Source organism: Protomyctophum bolini, assembly GCF_963924005.1.
Source record: "Protomyctophum bolini genome assembly, chromosome: 8".
Classification (NCBI taxonomy): Eukaryota; Metazoa; Chordata; class Actinopteri; order Myctophiformes; family Myctophidae; genus Protomyctophum; species Protomyctophum bolini.
In genome coordinates, this window is record NC_137869.1 from 24,642,336 (window position 1) to 24,660,118 (window position 17,783).

General features: G+C 45.4%; 1 protein-coding gene across 4 annotated transcripts in view; it reads left to right on the forward strand.

Annotated features, from left to right (window-relative positions):
- Window positions 1-17,783, forward strand: part of ptprsa (protein tyrosine phosphatase receptor type Sa) — a 254,365-nt gene that overhangs the window by 128,645 nt on the left and 107,937 nt on the right. For all 4 annotated transcript variants that reach the window (XM_080770974.1, XM_080770973.1, XM_080770972.1 and 1 more), the window contains exon 6: window positions 9,844-9,954. In XM_080770974.1, coding sequence (XP_080627100.1) covers window positions 9,844-9,954 — 111 coding nt within the window. The remainder of the gene's footprint in view (window positions 1-9,843; window positions 9,955-17,783) is intronic.

Genomic DNA, 17,783 nt, shown 5'->3' on the forward strand with positions numbered 1-17,783 from the left:
TTTTTTGCCAAATGAAATGCACAAAATATGGACTCCATGGTGAAAGTGGTAAAAAACCCCTCATCATCCCTTCCCTTGTGCATTGTGTGTCTGGCTTAGACACATATCTCACACCGGCGTGTAATTATGCCCCCGCATTTGTTGGTAAAGCTTTATTTTTATTAATATCTGGGATTAGTCTAACATGACTTCTTTCCTACAGGCGGACAGGTAAGTGAACATCCTAATCTCTCTTCTGAATATATCTGCATATTCAGCAGGATGGGATGTAAGGCGCTTTGACTTCAGCCATTATGTGATTTTCTTTCTCCCTCCATTGCAGTTTATAGGGAGGTGAGTTATTTGAACATCGCAGAGATTAAGATCTTCCATCCCATTTAAGCTAAATCATTTCATACATGACGGGGTCCACAGAGTCGAGTCATTGAACATCTTCATTTAAGACTTCGCCATAATTTCTCGGTATATAAAGGTTAAAAGCCGGTGACACTCGCTCGCTCGCTCGCTCGCCGCAGAGAGAACTGCTCCGATGTTTGTATTTAATTTCGTTTTTACATAAGTAAAAGTGGCAATACCACAACGGTGAAATACTCTCGAGTAAAAGTACAAAAAGTTGGCAGCAAAATACCAGTGAGCCCCACGTCCGAAACGGTTGAGAAATGATAGAGTTACTGTGTGGGGGTCCCTCTACTGTACCCTCTACTGTACTGTACTGTACTGTCACTGCACTGTACTGGCTCACCCGAAATCAACATAGTAAATATGTTCGTGTGTGTTTGTGTGTGTGTGTTAGGTTGTGCGCAGGTGGTGAAAAACAACCATGCTGTTTTTGTGCTCAGACGCACCCACCCACCCAGCCACCCACACACACACACACACACACATAGCTCCGTAAGGGAGTGGTTGCACCAAAAATTACAATATTTGCCTCTGACATGTATTGGAATAGAAGTAGACGGGACATACTCAAATACTGTAATGGAAAAATAAACTCTGTACTTAAGTAGGCCTGCCATACTTGAGTAAATGTACTTAGTTCTTACATTCCACCACCGTATTTATAAAAGTTAAAAGGCGCCGAGTCCTCATGACAGCCCTCACCCTCCCCCCTCACCCCCCCCCCCCAGACCCAAACAAAATAATAATACCCTGTGTGTGTGTGTGTGTGTGTGTGTGTGTGTGTGTGTGTGTGTGTGTTTGTGGCGTTTCAATGGTTCAATGAAAGGTCCTATGAATCACATCTCCGCCAACAAAAGCCAGTGTGACTTATGAACTGTGTATTTGCATAATGAGATTAGCTATCCACAGAGGAGATCATCTTCAGTTTTTTGTGTGTGTGTGTGTGTGTGTGTGTTCGTGCTTTTGTAGTAGAAACGATGCAATCCAGTCCAGACACGCACTCACATGCACGCACACATGCATCGATGCACACATACACTACACACCAGACTTTTGCAGTGTGTGGCAGTGACGTGTATGGAAATGTCGTGCCTAGCATGGGTGGAGGGGCTTTGTTTGGGGACCAAGGTGATTTACAAGGACACAGGTGTTTCGCTGTAAATGCTCGCACATCAAAGCAAACGTGTGTGCGTGTCTGCGTGCGCACTCGTGCATGCGTTGAAAATAGAACCACCACCACACCTGTTTATGGTACAGATTTAGGAAGAATGAATTGGGAGGGTCTTGGAACAAGATGTGATACTGTGCGGTAGAGTGGGGGGTGAGGGGCGGCTGAGGTATAGAGCGTGAGAAGAGTGGAGGTTTCAGACTGTGGTACAAAGTATAGAGGGAGTGAGTCTGGCACAGTCCTCCTCCTGGCAGAGGTGAGGAGGCGAGGAGGTTAGTCCACAGCCTGGGGGGGCGGGAGGAGGAGGAGGAGGGACACTTGGACCGTGTATAAAGAGTGCACAGCTAAATGGCTCCGCTTTTTATCATCACTGCTGTTCGAAGTGTTGCAGGCACTGTGAGGTGGAAAGCGGCAATACCTGCACACCTATTAAAGCCCATGCAGAGAGCCCCCGCGTGGGAGAGGGCTGTCGAGCCTCATTTTCCCTCTTAATACATGGCTCTCCACTTGGTTTAGCAGGAGCGCCATTAAAGTGCAATCTTTAAAAAACAAAGGAGAAGGTTGTCGAGCCCATCCTCCTCCAATGTGACCCTCCGTAGTGTCCTACGGCTATAGATTCCCTACCTGGCTCGCCCCCAGAACGAGTCACCCAGGATAAGTGTTTCAGCCAACCAACAAAAGAAAGGCTAAAATTAACAATGCTATTAACATCCGCTCTGCCATGCAAGACCCTCCTGTGGTGCGCCGACGGGGCCGGAGGCACGGCTAGGTGGTTTGACGGTGCTGGACTCCCCACCTGCTTCATTAGCGGTCTGAGCGGGGAGCGTTACCGAGGCGCCAGATGGGCTCTGACAACAATGGCGTCACGTCTGGGGGCCCTGAGCCGGCGCACCACGCTCAACTCCTCGCCGACCTTGGGGCATCGTCGGAGCGTGGCCGAGGGGCAGCCAGGGGGAGAGAGAGAGAGAGAGAGAGAGAGATGCCAAAGAACCTAGAACTCTATTCATCGTGTTGCTTGCTTTGCAGCCAGTGTTCATTTTGATGGGGAATTTTGGTTTAGTTTAGTCATAGTCTTTTGAATTTTCATTTAATTTTAGTCATATTTTAGTCATCTGAAAACAATGTTGGCGGGCCTTGATGGCGGTCGTAATGACAGAGTTTACAGATCACAACACGTCACAGTGTCTGCTGTTTTCAGAGCGCGACCAAACATAAAACGACCTGCCTTTTATGTTCAACCCGATCTCTTCTCCACTAGAGAGATAGTCGTGGCAAAGAACACTCTATTATCTGTTCATAGTATTGGTTTGTAACAATTCAAAGTACACACATTGGCAAATAGTGTGCCTTCAAACAAACTGGTCTCTGAGTGGTGATTGTCTGCCTGCTCTGCTCTCTCTCTCTCTCTCTCTCTCTCTCTCTCTCTCTCTCTGTTCTGTATGTGTTTGTTTCATTTCCTCTCCGCTCTGTGTGTTTGAATCTAAATAACAGACGAGAAAGGCAGAGAAAAAGAGAATCATGGTTTCAGGGAAGTGGGGAAGAAAGAAAAACGAAAACAGGAGAGTGAAGCAGATTGCGTTGGAAAAAGAGATGGTGATAGAGAGAGAGAGAACGAGAGAGAGAGAGAGAGAGAGAGGGAGAGAGAGATGGCTCATCCAGCCATTTGTTGATTGGCTGAACTAATCAATCAAGCCTTGCCAGCGTGAGCTAATTGAATTACAGCACTGGGAGTACTGAGGGGTTCACATCATGGCGGAGCCAGGCGCGCCCATGGCCACAGTCACTTTCTGAAATTAATCATCCATGCTGGTTCCCCTTTCATCCCCCCCATCCTTCTATCTATCCATCTGTGTTGGTACACATCCCACTTCTCAAACTCTCTCTCTCTCTCTCTCTCTCTCTCTCTCGCCTTCCTCCTTTTCAATTTCAACTCCGCTCCATCTGTTGTCTGTCTCTCCCCATCTTCTCCTCCTCCCCGTTCCTCATTTAGCAGTCCAGGTTCGATCGCCCCAGGTTTTGAGTCTGTGGATGATGCCAGGGCGTCAGAGATGACCCCTGTCCTCAACATGGTTCTGTGTCCAAGTGACAAGTGAAGGGAGTCAGAAGGCTGTGGCTGTGTGTGTGTGTGTGTGTGTGTGTGTGTGTGTGTGTGTGTGTGTGTGTGTGTGTGTGTGTGTGTGTGTGTGTGTGTGTGTGTGTGTGTGTGTGTGTGTGTGTGTGTGTGTGTGTGTGTGTGTGTGTGTGTGTGTGTGTGTGTGTGTACTGTCGCGCATGCACGTCTGTCCACAGCAGGCGATGTCATTGCAGACTCAAGGTCCTGTCACACGGGTAGCGTGTGACACAAACGTTGCCGCCATGGATCAGCGACAGGTCTGCTCATGTTGGGCGCAGCCTGCAGGACACGTAGCGTAAAATAAAAAACAGAAAAGCTCAACACAATCCAGGTCTAGTCAGCCGCCGGTGTGTGCACGAAACGAGCACTCGCGCGAACAAATTTGCGCACCCACGTAAATACGCTTGCCTTGTCGCCCCTCAACTTCTCCTTGCGTATCCAAAATAAAGGCACGCCTCTCTTTGAAAATGTATTACTAGGTGCGTCAGTCGCTGCCCATCTGAAAGGACCGTAAAGCAGCGATTCTCAAGCTGTGGGGCGTGAGGATGTTGGCAAGCAATTGGCAAAATGATAAATATGAACATCATGCAGTCCCTCTCCTGACTTACAGCAGAGCTACAGTCATTTGGTCTTCAGGGATGCCACATCCCATAATTCCATGCTGCTCATGAACCCTCCCTTTCCAGCATGGCGTGTGAAAAATGCATTATGGGAACGCAGAGCTGCCTTTGGTGGTGGCAGTTGTTGTTATAGTAATAATAAAAGTAGCTGTTGATGTGTTTGTGATAAGGCAGTGGGAAGAGAGAGAAAGACTAAATTCATGAACACAACATAGCGTTGGCCTCAAATGGCCACGTGTCATCATTCACGACGCATTTGTTTCTTTATCAGCCAAGCTCAGTGGCGGAGGATGTATTGTTCAATTTGAGTAAACGTACGTTGTGACTTTCCAACTCGCTGTGTGTTTTCTTCTTCTCAACATGCCAGAGAAAAGATCATTTCCATGTCTTTATAGTAACCCCCCATAGACTTCCCACATGCTTTGTTTTATTTGTATGAAACGGAGATGAAAACAGAATAAATGGCGATGGCTGTATACGCACTCACGCTGGCAAGTCACAGGATGCCCGCGGAGTGTAATTATTCAGCATAAAGTAGTATTTAAAAACCTGATGCAAAAATGGAGGAGAAATGGACCACACAAGCACAAAGAACCACTCCAAAATGACCGTTGGTTTAATGGAATGCTTTCTGAAAAGACTTTTTCACCCTCTTTCTGAATAGCCGCTGTTCTCCGTGAAAGTGGTTGCATTGTTTAACAGAACGCCTGATTAGAACAGAGCATCAGCACATCCTCGCTGTCGGGCAGAAACCTCTCATCTCCATATTCTAACTGTTTTGTGTTTTGGTACATTAACGCCCTGCTTGGTTACACTACAGCCTCTCACAAACAGCAGGTTACACTACAGCCTCTCACAAACAGCAGACTGCTTGGTTACACTACAGCCTCTCACAAACAGCAGACTGCTTGGTTACACTACAGCCTCTCACAAACAGCAGGTTACACTACAGCCTCTCACAAACAGCAGACTGCTTGGTTACACTACAGCCTCTCACAAACAGCAGGTTACACTACAGCCTCTCACAAACAGCAGGTTACACTACAGCCTCTCACAAACAGCAGACTGCTTGGTTACACTACAGCCTCTCACAAACAGCAGGTTACACTACAGCCTCTCACAAACAGCAGGTTACACTACAGCCTCTCACAAACAGCAGACTGCTTGGTTACACTACAGCCTCTCACAAACAGCAGGTTACACTACAGCCTCTCACAAACAGCAGACGACAAACAGCACAAATGCAGTGCAAAAAAAGCGATGCATTTCGAGCTTGTCGATCTGCTACTTTTTATGCTTTTGAATGTGAATCCCTAAAAGTAACACAGAGGTTTTCCACCCGACAGAGACCATATAAAAGTAGCACACAGAGGTTTTCCACCCGACAGAGACCATATAAAAGTAGCACACAGGTTTTCCACCCGACAGAGACCATATAAAAGTAGCACACAGAGGTTTTCCACCCGACAGAGACCATATAAAAGTAGCACACAGAGGTTTTCCACCCGACAGAGACCATATAAAAGTAGCACACAGAGGTTTTCCACCCGACAGAGACCATATAAAAGTAGCACACAGAGGTTTTCCACCCGACAGAGACCATATAAAAGTAGCACACAGAGGTTTTCCACCCGACAGAGACCATATAAAAGTAGCACACAGAGGTTTTCCACCCGACAGAGACCATATAAAAGTAGCACACAGAGGTTTTCCACCCGACAGAGACCATATAAAAGTAGCACACAGAGGTTTTCCACCCGACAGAGACCATATAAAAGTAGCACACAGGTTTTCCACCCGACAGAGACCATATAAAAGTAGCACACAGAGGTTTTCCACCCGACAGAGACCATATAAAAGTAGCACACAGAGGTTTTCCACCCGACAGAGACCATATAAAAGTAGCACACAGAGGTTTTCCACCCGACAGAGACCATATCGTGGGAATCAGCATGTTCCAAAGTAACCAAGTACATTAACTACTGTACTGCAATACTTTATACTTATACCACTACATTTCAGAGGCTCCCTGTATCTCTGTCGTCTCCCTCGTTGCCGGCTTGAAGGAAGTGGCTATGTTTGAAATAATGCTTTTAAACTGTGTAATGAAGCCTGTAGGGACCCAGCGCCTATAGCGAGAGAGCCCTTCACCCATCCAACCAGCCAACCACCACATTAAAAACACCCTCGCTCACTCCCTCAAACCCTCTTTCTTTCTCTCCTGCCATTCTGCCGGGTCCTCCGGTGCCTTTTTAATTACTTCTTTATTCATTATTCGCCCTGGCTGTTTTAATTGTCACGCAGATGCAAGGTTTTATTAAAAATAATAATAATAATAATCTGCGCGCGTTCATCGCTTCTCTAGGCGGCAGTGACAGGGAATCACCTTTGGATGACCTTGATGCTCGGTAGCACGATCGCGCAATAACAGATCTGTAAGCTCATATAACGCATCAGATGTGCAAGGTGTTATGAAATTGAACATTGGCTAAATGTAATTGGGCATTTGGCCAGTCAAAGTGGGGTCCAGGGACTCTATGGGTTCTAAATTTTCCCATACAGACTAACTCTTTACAGTCGGTCCATTTGGTTCCATGTGTACACTACAATCATACTAGGATTCAGGACTGAAAGCAAAGTGATTAAGTCGTTGGTGCACAGTCAATGAGCGGATGGGGAACTCGTTATTGACATCACCTGGTGTAGTGTTCTGTAAACACTGAATAGATCTGTAAACACGCCTATTCTGGAACTATTTTGTGCTATAGGGATCCCGTGCAAGATTTGTGTCGCCCCCACAATATATTTTTTTAATTGCTTTTTTGCTCCTCCCAGCAAAAGTTCACTAAGCTTCCGTTGGCCCTAGGATTTCAAAACTGAGCAAGGTGTATATATATATATATACCAGTGGTGTCCAAGCCCCCTGGCAGAGCTCTGTGGAACAGCCGGCCAGGAGCTGGTGACGCAGACGGTCCCTCGTTTAGATAATGTTTTTTTTCTTTCTTTTTTGCTCTTTTCCCTGGCATCAAGGTTCAGGAGGCCTCAGAGTGCCATCCAGCCCACCTGCCACTAGGCTGGCACTCGCTGTCCCCAGCTCTCATCAAATAGATCAAAGCTCCCACACTGCACGCACACACGCACACCCAGGCACGTGTGAATGTGCGTACATACATGCACGCATGCACGCACGCACTCACGCACGCACATGCCACGCACACGTGAGAGCCGCCCGCCACCTGTGCTCTCTGTGCAGTTAGATATTTTCATTTGGCACACGTTGCCAGATAGGACTCTCCTCCATCAGGGACTGGGATTATCTGAGCCTGTTGAGCGACAGAGAGAGAGAGAAAACACCAAAGGACAGATAGCCGTCTGATCCACTCCTAGATTGAGGATTCAAATTGCGTTATAATTTACAAAACAAATGAAAGAAAAACACGGAAAGTTAAAACATGGAGAGATGTTTCTTTATAACCATATACTGTACTTGTTGGTACATGTACTGGGGTTACTTTCCAGCAGCGGGGGTGATGGAGGAGGTTAGTCAGTGTGCTGCTGTGCTGAAGGGATCCACTCCGGCCCCCGTCCGCTCCCAACATCCATGATGATTCCTGGCTAAACGCTAACGAGCAGCGGTGCGCTGCCTGTCAGCGGAGGCCTCCGCAGCAATCCGTCTGTCTGCCGCTCCGCTCCGCATCGCACCCCAGACCAGACCAGACCAGACCAGACAGGACAGGCAGGCAGCTCTAACCGATTAAGACCTGAGACCACCACCACATTCTACTAAATGTCTTCTGAATCATGGCGGTTTTCTGAAACAAATCAAAGCCATCTCATGGCAGGACCCCAGATGTATTTGGCAGCCGACCCCCATCTGAAGCAAAGATATGTGTTAAAAACGTTTGCTGTGAATTAATATATATTCAATTTAATTCAAAGGAGCTTTATTGGCATGAGAAAACATACGTTTACATTGCCAAAGCAAGTGTCAAACTAGAATAAAAACATATTCAAAGATTTGCGCCACATTTTCACGATTTCTTTTACATTTTCAATAGCTAAAGTATAAAATAATGGTTGAAGTGGTTAAAAGCTATAAGGTGACACAGATGCGTTCCAGGTCTCAATGAGCTAATGATATCATCAGGAAGTGCCGTCAACACACGCTAACGAGGACTGATCTGATGCCCTAGCTGTTGTTGTTAAGGCTCTCTCGCCTCCTCCTCCTCCTCCTCCCACGTTCGTTTTCTGCTGCAGTGACAGGCTCTGCATGGGCACTTCCCTTTTCCTGCCAGAAAGGTGGCATATATAAACAACATGTTCTATTCGTCCCCGGGGTCAGTTTTCTCTTCGTTTAATTGGGCTTCGAGCCACGGATTTGAACAGGAAACAACTAATGAAATCGTTTCGTGTTTTCGGGTTCCGGTTCAAATCTGCTCGCTGAGTCGAACAAAATGGAAACTCTGAGAAAACTGAACCTGCGGAATGGTAAAGCAAGAATGTCGCCTTCTGGAAAAGTGAACTGCAGTCATGCACGCGCAGAGCCTATACATTGTATAAATACATAAAATACATATTAATTTAGGGGTCCTTGACATGGAAAAAAGTTTGAGAACCACCGATTTAATGGACGTGTTAAAAATATGTTATTAGTTATTGCACAGTTAGCAGTTCTTTGAGCCGCGGGACCGCAGAGGGTCTGGTTTGCTGTGCTAAGCAGCAGCATCTCGTTGTTGCCACTGCTCATTTGCACACGCCGGCAAACGATTCTATCTGAGAATTCTCCCATGACCCACCCATCCCACCCCACCACCACCACCACCACCACCCGCGAGGGCTAATACGTCGATTTGAATCAATCGCCACGCTCATTTTCATCCCGCACGTATTGTTACTCGGATGTTCAACATGAGAACTCTAGAGTTCTTACACGTGTTAAACACAGCCACCACCCTGCTGCAAATAGGTTTTGACTTATTCAGTTCACACGTTTATTTATTTAAATTCCTCTCCTCGACGACCTTTTTCTTTTTTCCTCTCTCTCTCTCTCTCTCTCTCTCTCTCTCTCTCTCTCTCTCTCTCTCTCTCTCTCTCTCTCTCTCCCTTCTCTTTAACCTGCGGTTGGCCTAGTATGGGCTCGGAACATGACAACATGGGTGCTTTCATTGCATTAGGGCTTTACCGCTCGAGCAATGGGTGTTTTCTTACATAAAAATGCCTCTGAGAAATGAGAACATTTACTTGAATACTGTATACGAGTACATTTCTTGAGTATTTGTACTTCACTTTACTGTACCGTGAGATTTTATATCTGCCATATTCACTATTATTCATATTCTTTGAACATTTCTGGAAAACCTTCCACCAATGAGGAAACCCTCCACTAAGAGGGACTGCTCTTCATGTTGCTGACAGATTGACTAATTATTTCTCTCTCTGTCCTGTTGTTCTCTCTCTCTCTCTCTCTCTCTCTCTCTCTCTCTCTCTCTCTCTCTCTCTCTCTCTCTCTCTCTGTGTGTGTTTATGGTTGTCCATTTTCCCAGGTGCCCTGCAGATTGAGAACAGCGAGGAGACGGACCAGGGGAAGTACGAGTGCGTGGCCTCTAACGTGGAAGGCGTGCGCTACTCCTCCCCTGCTAACCTTTACGTGCGAGGTAGGGAGAAACCCGGTCCCACGGCCAGGGGCCACAACAACAAACAGCAACAAACTAAACACACACACAAGTACCTTTACAACATCAGTCTACACAATGATAACTGCTTGTATTCTCTCCCAAGTTGTAAATGACAAAATAACTGTATTTCATAGCAAATTAATACAATACAATTAAGTAATATTAAATCTTGAATCTGTAGTACTGATGCTAGTGGTAAATGTGCTTTGATATGCAGTGAAGCGTTCCTGAATTTCAAGGTTGTAACTGATCTCCTTTTTTCTTGTGCTGATGATATAACGTTTCTGCGTTCTGTTATCTTTTACTGCCCGCCCCAACACTTACTTGGAAGGAAAGCCGTATGTCTTGACTTGACGTATGACTTTTGTCCGATGTTAACAAGCCTTTAAATGTGTTGATCGATGAGATGTTGATTCCCAACCCCCATACTCTCCCCTCAACTCCCCCAACCCCCCCACCCAACCCCCAATTAACTAACAACCACTCACCCACCCCTACTACCCTGCCCAGTCCCAAACCCTCCAAAAAGAGTCTCCAGAGAGAGTTCTTTTTGATTAGGTTTCTTCCAGGTTCTTGCAGGAACTCAACGGTAAGTCTCGATTTTGATTGAGCGGCAAGGTTGTACGCGGCCACCAATCAAAATCAGAAACCCCCTCCCCCGAGTCTTTATTCTACTTCAGATTCGGGGGGAGGGGGGGGGGGAGGATTGTGGTGGATTTATATTGGAGGAGAGAAGAAAAAACGGTGCCGACACAATGAGTTTGAAAATGCTCTTTATCACAGTTATAAATAGAGCACTTAACTGCTGCTTTGTTGGTGGGTTGTTCTAAAATCCATAGTATTCCCCCCACAACAGCTGGGGTTAATGTCTCTTGAAACCTTTTTAAAGTCAGCAGTAGTTTATTTTTGTTTAAGCTGGTATGTTCTAGAGGGAAATAAAGAAAAACAATCAGTCCAGGCGGCGACTGTTGAATTTCTTTAAGACACACAGGCAATGAAGACAAAAGTCTTGGCTGTTAATGGTAAACGACAGATTCCGAACGAGTGAGCGTTAATAAATTGAGCCTGATGCATTTGCGGGCGATGTATTATTTATGGTTTGGCTCGTATTAAAAAAAGATGCCTCACAGTCGCTTGCTCTGTTTGTTCACTCCGCTGTGTACCAAATAACTTTGTTCCCGATAAATAATTCACGGCCCTGACATTATAAAATGGGTCAGGGAGCCACTTTTTCATTATTGCGATTATCATACCCTCTGAAGTAGCTCTGTAGGGGGAGGGAGATCTCCTCGGTGAGAGGGGGGGCACAGTGAAATGAAAACAAAAAAGAAACCCTCTCAGTGATATGATTAGTGCCTCCTCTCGCCAGCATCCGTCACCAGGGCAAACAGTCTCTGCTGCAATGCCGAGACACTCCAACGTGGAGTAGCTATCCACCTACCACCACCACCACGCATACAGCGAGGAGGCAAATTAAAAGGCCTCGCTTGCAATTATTGTGGAGAGCTCCAGAGAAGAGATTAAATGGCAATAATGGGAACACTCTTGTCGATGCAGCGTGGCGATATTAGCAGTTTGTCAAATAGATCCAGCTCTAGACTTCTAGAATCGATGTCAGCAACCCGTGCAGTTACCATAAGTCACGGGGTCCTGCTTGTCCCCGCTGGGGGCTTGTGTGGTCAATCCATGGGGCGTTCACTACTCTGCAGCATCCACCACCACCACCAGCACCACACGTGTTTTTTATGCCTTGATGGTGTCAACTTTTGTCTGTTTTCAGTTTACTCAGTTTTGTCAATCGATTTCTGATATTTGATGTTGACTATGTTTTTGTTCACAAAGCAAATTGCACTCGAAATCAGCAGCTGTGGCGGGGGGAATTATTTAGGCAAATACATTCGTAAACTAAAATTACAAACAAAACAATCTGCATATTACATCAGGGGTGGATTGAGGCTAAAAAAATAATAATACAAAAACAAACCTCAATGTGACTGAAATGATAGCAGCATGGATTGGCCTCCAAAAGAAACCTGATGAATTCAGCCACATGGGGAAAAAAACACAGCTGCTAATTTCAGCCCAAACTGTGTCTTTTCTTTTCAATCTCTCATTGGTTTTCTTTGATTTCCTCTTTATTTGGTTTCCTTCTCTTAACCAAAAAAGCAAATAATAATATGCAGCTGCCACGGGAGCTCTACTGCACTCACCGGTGGCTATAAAAGGGAGCTTTTGAATTTTGATCATGATATGGTACGCTTGATTTAACCCCAGTGGCAGCGACACCATTTCTCCCCCCCCCTTCCTTCTCTTAACCAAGCGACAGCACAGCCACTGGGGTGAATCTGATTGTTTTGAGGGCAAAGCTTATTTTAAGGGGCAGGCTGAGTTTACATTTTGAAGACGGGAGTGTCACTGATAGCAGGGACAAGGGAAAAGGGGAAGGAAAAAAGGGATTAAAAAAGAAAGGGAAACAAAAACAAAACAGAAATGTAGCTGCAGCTAAACACCTTGAGGTGGCTTTTTTTACTCTCTCTGTGTTTCCCCTATTTTTCTCTTCTCCTCATGTCATTGTGTTCTGCATCAACCCCTTTACATCCCTCAGAGCTTCGAGAAGGTTGGTGTGTTTTTTCTTTTTTACTTTTTTTACCCACATTAAAAAAAATCAACATGTTTGAAAATTTTAGCTATATTTGCCTATTTAGCCTATATACAAAGCTCGATTCAATTTGAAATAAATCCTAAACGATTAATCCAAACTGCTAAATGATTATGAAAGAAGTTATTTTATTTTTTATTTTTTTATTTTTACTTTCTTTTAATTCCAAAGAAGATATGATGAAAGCAAACCCGATTAGCTCGGGTTTTGTTTCTTTACTTTTATGTTTGCATTGTGGGGCCTTTTCTTGTTTGCATCCTTTGGTATTGCTTCTGCACGGAAAGGCTTAATTCTTGCACATGTCTTGGAATCCCAGCACGTGGAAATAACCTAAAGGAACTGTTGCATGATGGGAGAATGTAACTGCGCTTGCATGCCTGTACAGAATTCCTTTGGCCGTTGTCTTATGTTCTTTTCCTGCATTCCTTGTTTTGTTGAAATGTTCCATTATCTTATCCTTGGTTTTCTACAGATCTTTTCCCTGATACAAACCTTTGTTTATCGGCATTCTCTGCTGAGTTTAGTGATTATTGGTCCTGTGTATGTGTTGTGGTTTTTGTTTTTCCTTTCGTTTTGGTTCTGTTCTTGAACTTCCTTTTCCGTTGAACACCTTTTCGTGGTTTCTTTTGTTGGTGACGTTTTTTTTCCTTCCTTTTGTTTACTTACTCAGTAATGCTGCTTCTTGAGTCGCGGAGGATGAACATGAATGCCAAATGAAATACTTAGTGTGTGTTCAGCGCAGTGTTGCTGCCATCTCGTTTACGGTGATGCATTAACAAACAAAAGAGAATGAGAACTGATTGGGCCTGATTGGGTTCAGTGGTGATTTCTCACAGCCATCATGGGATCTCTTTTACAGTGCCATGCGGATCAATAAGAATATAATGACTTTGGCGCTGCGTTCGCCGCCTGTCTCTAAGCGACCACAAATACGGCTTTTATTTTCAAAATGACGGCGACGAGGCGTGATTGGTTTTGTTGACAGACTGCTGTTTTCCTTTCAAAGCAGTCAGGGAGACTCAATCAAATTCTGATGTATTATTCATTCATCGCCCGTTCTTTTCCCCGTGTTGAATGTTGGAATTGATTCCGAGATTGACGTAAGCCACCTAATGAAGATTCTCAAATTGGAACCAAAGCATACTCTTTTTTTCCTTTTTTTCATCCCCCCTCCCCCGATACGTTCGTACCGTATCGTGGCAGTCATGGCGCCGGAGAGGAGAGGGTGCCAAATGAGTTGAGGATCAATTGCAAGGGCAGGCCTGCATTGCATTGATTTATGTGGTAATTGGGTTTCTCCCAAGTTCCCATCATCTTTTGAGATGTTGCACTCAGCCCATGTGTGCCGGGTTTCTCCGAGGCATATATTAATCTGAACCAGCGCCAGAACCCTCTTAAATCTTATGTCACAGGCTGTCGTAAAACTTGCCTGTAAAGTTTATCCCTCCTCTGCTCTTATGAATACATTACTTCCAGCTTTTCCTTTTTTTTCATGGAGGGGGAATGACTATGAGCTCAGAGAAAAATTACAATTTACAAGTACAATTGTGAAGTGAGAGGTAATTTACAAGTTTGTTTGATCATGCAGGCGTATCACTCACACAAATGCGAGAACACGCAACGTGCTATCTGGGTCCTGCGAGGACCGGGGCGTGCATGTCGTTTTCGGTGTGCGCCGATCTGTCGGGGATTAGACCTGTCGCTCAGAAGTGTATGCTTTTTAAATAATGAACACGGGAGCAGCGAGTGTGCCAGTCCCCCTGGGTGCCCACCACCCCCCATGCGGGGCTGAGTGTATAATGCCTACCTCGGACAGACCTGGAGGTCATCGCCTCTCGCCCCCACACATAAGAAGAACAATAAATAATAGAACGAGTTGCCTCGGGCCACGGCCTCCAAGGACACAGAGTCTACCGGCTTAGTATTTAGTTCTTGCCTGTTTGCCAGTGACTGCCAAGTCATACTGTGGCTCCATATCAACTCGCTGGAGTAAGCAAGAAAGTCGGCACATTCTTCTACTTTTATATTTGTTTCTTTTCTCTTTTTTTATACAGAACAAAACAAAACAAAATAAAAAAAGAATAATCTAAACCGTTTCAACAAAAGCCATTGTTTCCTTAGAGGAGACCCATTAAGTATTTGATCTTTCCTTTGTTTGGATAAAATCAAGTCCCCCCCCCCCACCGTACTGTGAGACAGCTCATTAGACAAATTCATATAATCATAATCCTTTTGAATTCTCGCTGTTCCAAATGGCAATTAAAAGATGCTCCATAGGCCGTTGAACGCCACCACTCAGTATTCTCTCATTGCCGTCACGGCCCAATTCCACTGGAGGGAAATGTGAAAGAGAACCCGTCCAATTCTAGAAATGCAGGGCTGCATTTAGCCCTGACTGCTGCTTCGTGATTCTAACCATATGTCAATGATGCAGCAAGACTGCGCTGTGAAGAATGCACGTGCATGCTTGCCCTCCTACAACAATGATGCCTGCCTGGTTTGTGAATGTGCTTGCATGTCCTGCTCTGCATTTGTGTGTTTGTAACGTTGGGAAAGAAAGCTAGATTACACCTTATGTTCTCACTGGCCAAAGCAAAAAATAATAAAAAAAATATTATCTATTAGATGTTTGTCTCAAGGAGTCCTGAAGTCCATAGCCCACCACACACCCACCCCTCTTTGTCTTCGAATAAAGCAAACATAAAAGTTTTCAATCTGACAGAATAGATCCAGTGCTCATGGCATATATCCACCACAGAGAGGGGCGTATCTGCAGCAAAACCATTTGGCTGCCTGTCTTCCATCTGCAGGACCATGTCCCACCAAATCTTCTGTTTGCTGTTACTAGCCCACCTACCCACCCACCGCCACCATTCCTCTCCGTTTACTCTAAGCGATAATTTCCATTTTGATGGGGGCCACCCATAGTGACTGTCTTAGCCCGGGTGCAGCCCGATGTGGCATTAACGCATGCGACCCCTGTGGGTTTCTATGTAAATGCCCTCAGCCTCGCCAGGCAAGTGTAACTAAAGGATGTATATCATGCGGAGCCTGTGTGACGTCGGGCAGTAAGAGGGTGTAATCTCAGCTTCAAGGTGACACTAAAAAAAGGCTGCACATTATGTTGGCTTTTCCCCCCTTCATTTTGGGGCAGCACTCCAAGGCTGCCTCGCCAAAATGGCCGATAATGTCTGCCTTCTGACATCTTGTGTTTGTTTTTTTTGCTTTTCTTTTGTTTTGGGCACAAACCCCTTCCACGCCACCGCCCACTTGTTTAGAGATTAGCTCAGTACTCTGGCGTTCTCTCTCGACTGCTTCTCACCTCGTTCCACTTTAAGACTTCTTTGAGTTGTCTTTCTCTCTCCACATTGGGGCTTGAACCAGGATTATACGTTGTTTACGTCCAAAAACTAAAAGAAAGGTCTAGTACTTTTTTTTTCTCTTCTTCTTCTTCTTTTCACCCTTTCTTTCCGTTCCAAATGGGCCGGGCCGGGCTCCCGGTTCTCTGTGAATGAGGAGCGTGTCCATGCAATTGGGATTCTTTTAGGGGTTTTTTGTTTTGTTTTTCGCTGGGCTTGCATTTCTAAAGGGTAGTACTCTCACACACATACATCACATCACTGCCACCTCCTCCCCTTCCCGTCTTTGTCAGCCTGCGAGAGCCTTTTGGAATCACTTGCATGACTGAGTATTGCATTCCACTCTGGTCCTGTTGTTGATTTCATACACAGATGTGTACAGAACTATAGACTTCATGATAGACTGATGAATCATCTGCATGCAGAATCCGACTCCGAGGCGTTTTCCCCTTATGAATCTTAAAGGGTGATTTATACTTTAGCCGCAGTAGGCCTGTGTCATGCATCGGAATATAGCGCCGCGACTCGTTGTGACCTTGTAGATCGGCTATTTTGGATGTGCGATTCAGGGCACATCCAAGTATAAATCAGTTCAGTTCTCCTCCTCTCGAAAGAAGAGGGAGATGGCGCTGTTTTGTTTGCCAGGACAACCCACTGCTGTGCTCTCACCACCACAGGCTGAATGTAGTCAGGACAACCCACTGCTGTGCTCTCACCACCACAGGCTGAATGTAGTCAGGACAACCCACTGCTGTGCTCTCACCACCACAGGCTGAATGTAGTCAGGACAACCCACTGCTGTGCTCTCACCACCACAGGCTGAATGTAGTCAGGACAACCCACTGCTGTGCTCTCACCACCACAGGCTGAATGTAGTGGTTTGTGCGTGCGGGGCATGCAGTAAATGTTCTGCGGGCGGTAGGTTTGTGACTGACGGTTTCCCCCCGTAGATTCACCCAGTGTCACCATGCCTGTTAAGATTGTGAAAGGAGACATCGTTCCTGTTGAGTGTAGATTCACTCACCCTCTAAATGGCCCCGGTCCATTGGCACACATTCACCCCAGATACAGCATAGCACCTGATCACCCTCCCCCCCCCCCCCCCAACTAAACGAGAGCAGAGACAAAATGATGGCTGGAAAAACATCTAATAGTATTGATGCAAATCCTCTCTTGTTGAACACAGCTGCACTGTGGAACTTGTCTTTGCTGTTCGGACATGAATTATTTTGTGGATATCTGTTATGTTTGGTTTACTTTACGTTTTTGATTGTGTGTCTGGAACAACGCTATATCTGGACATGAATGGCATGCTTCGATGGGCTTGGGTGACTTTATTTTTTGATTGTCCTGATTCTCCCTGTGACCGGGGGGGGGGGGGGCACACCTGTATATGACACTCATGCCATAGCCACACCCATGCATGTTTGTGTGTGGAACGGGCTGCCCTTTCACCTTTGTTGTTTGTTAGGCGTTTTTTTTTAAAGACATAATATTTATTTCTGACAGTTCTGCAATCAAGGTGCTTTAGACAAAAACTTTAAATTGGACAAGCATGCATTGATAACTATCTGGTACCGAGCCGGAAACCTTAACCAATTAATAAACCCAATTTAATCAGAGGTAGTGTAGATATATTGCTCATTATGTAATAATAATATTTTTGATGACTCCCATTTTGGTGGGCAAATTATTATGAATAATGTTTTGCTAGATTGTAAGCGATAGAATTTGCCTTTTTAAAAAAGCCATTACCTTTTTTTCACAACCCTCTGTCGAACATTTTATTG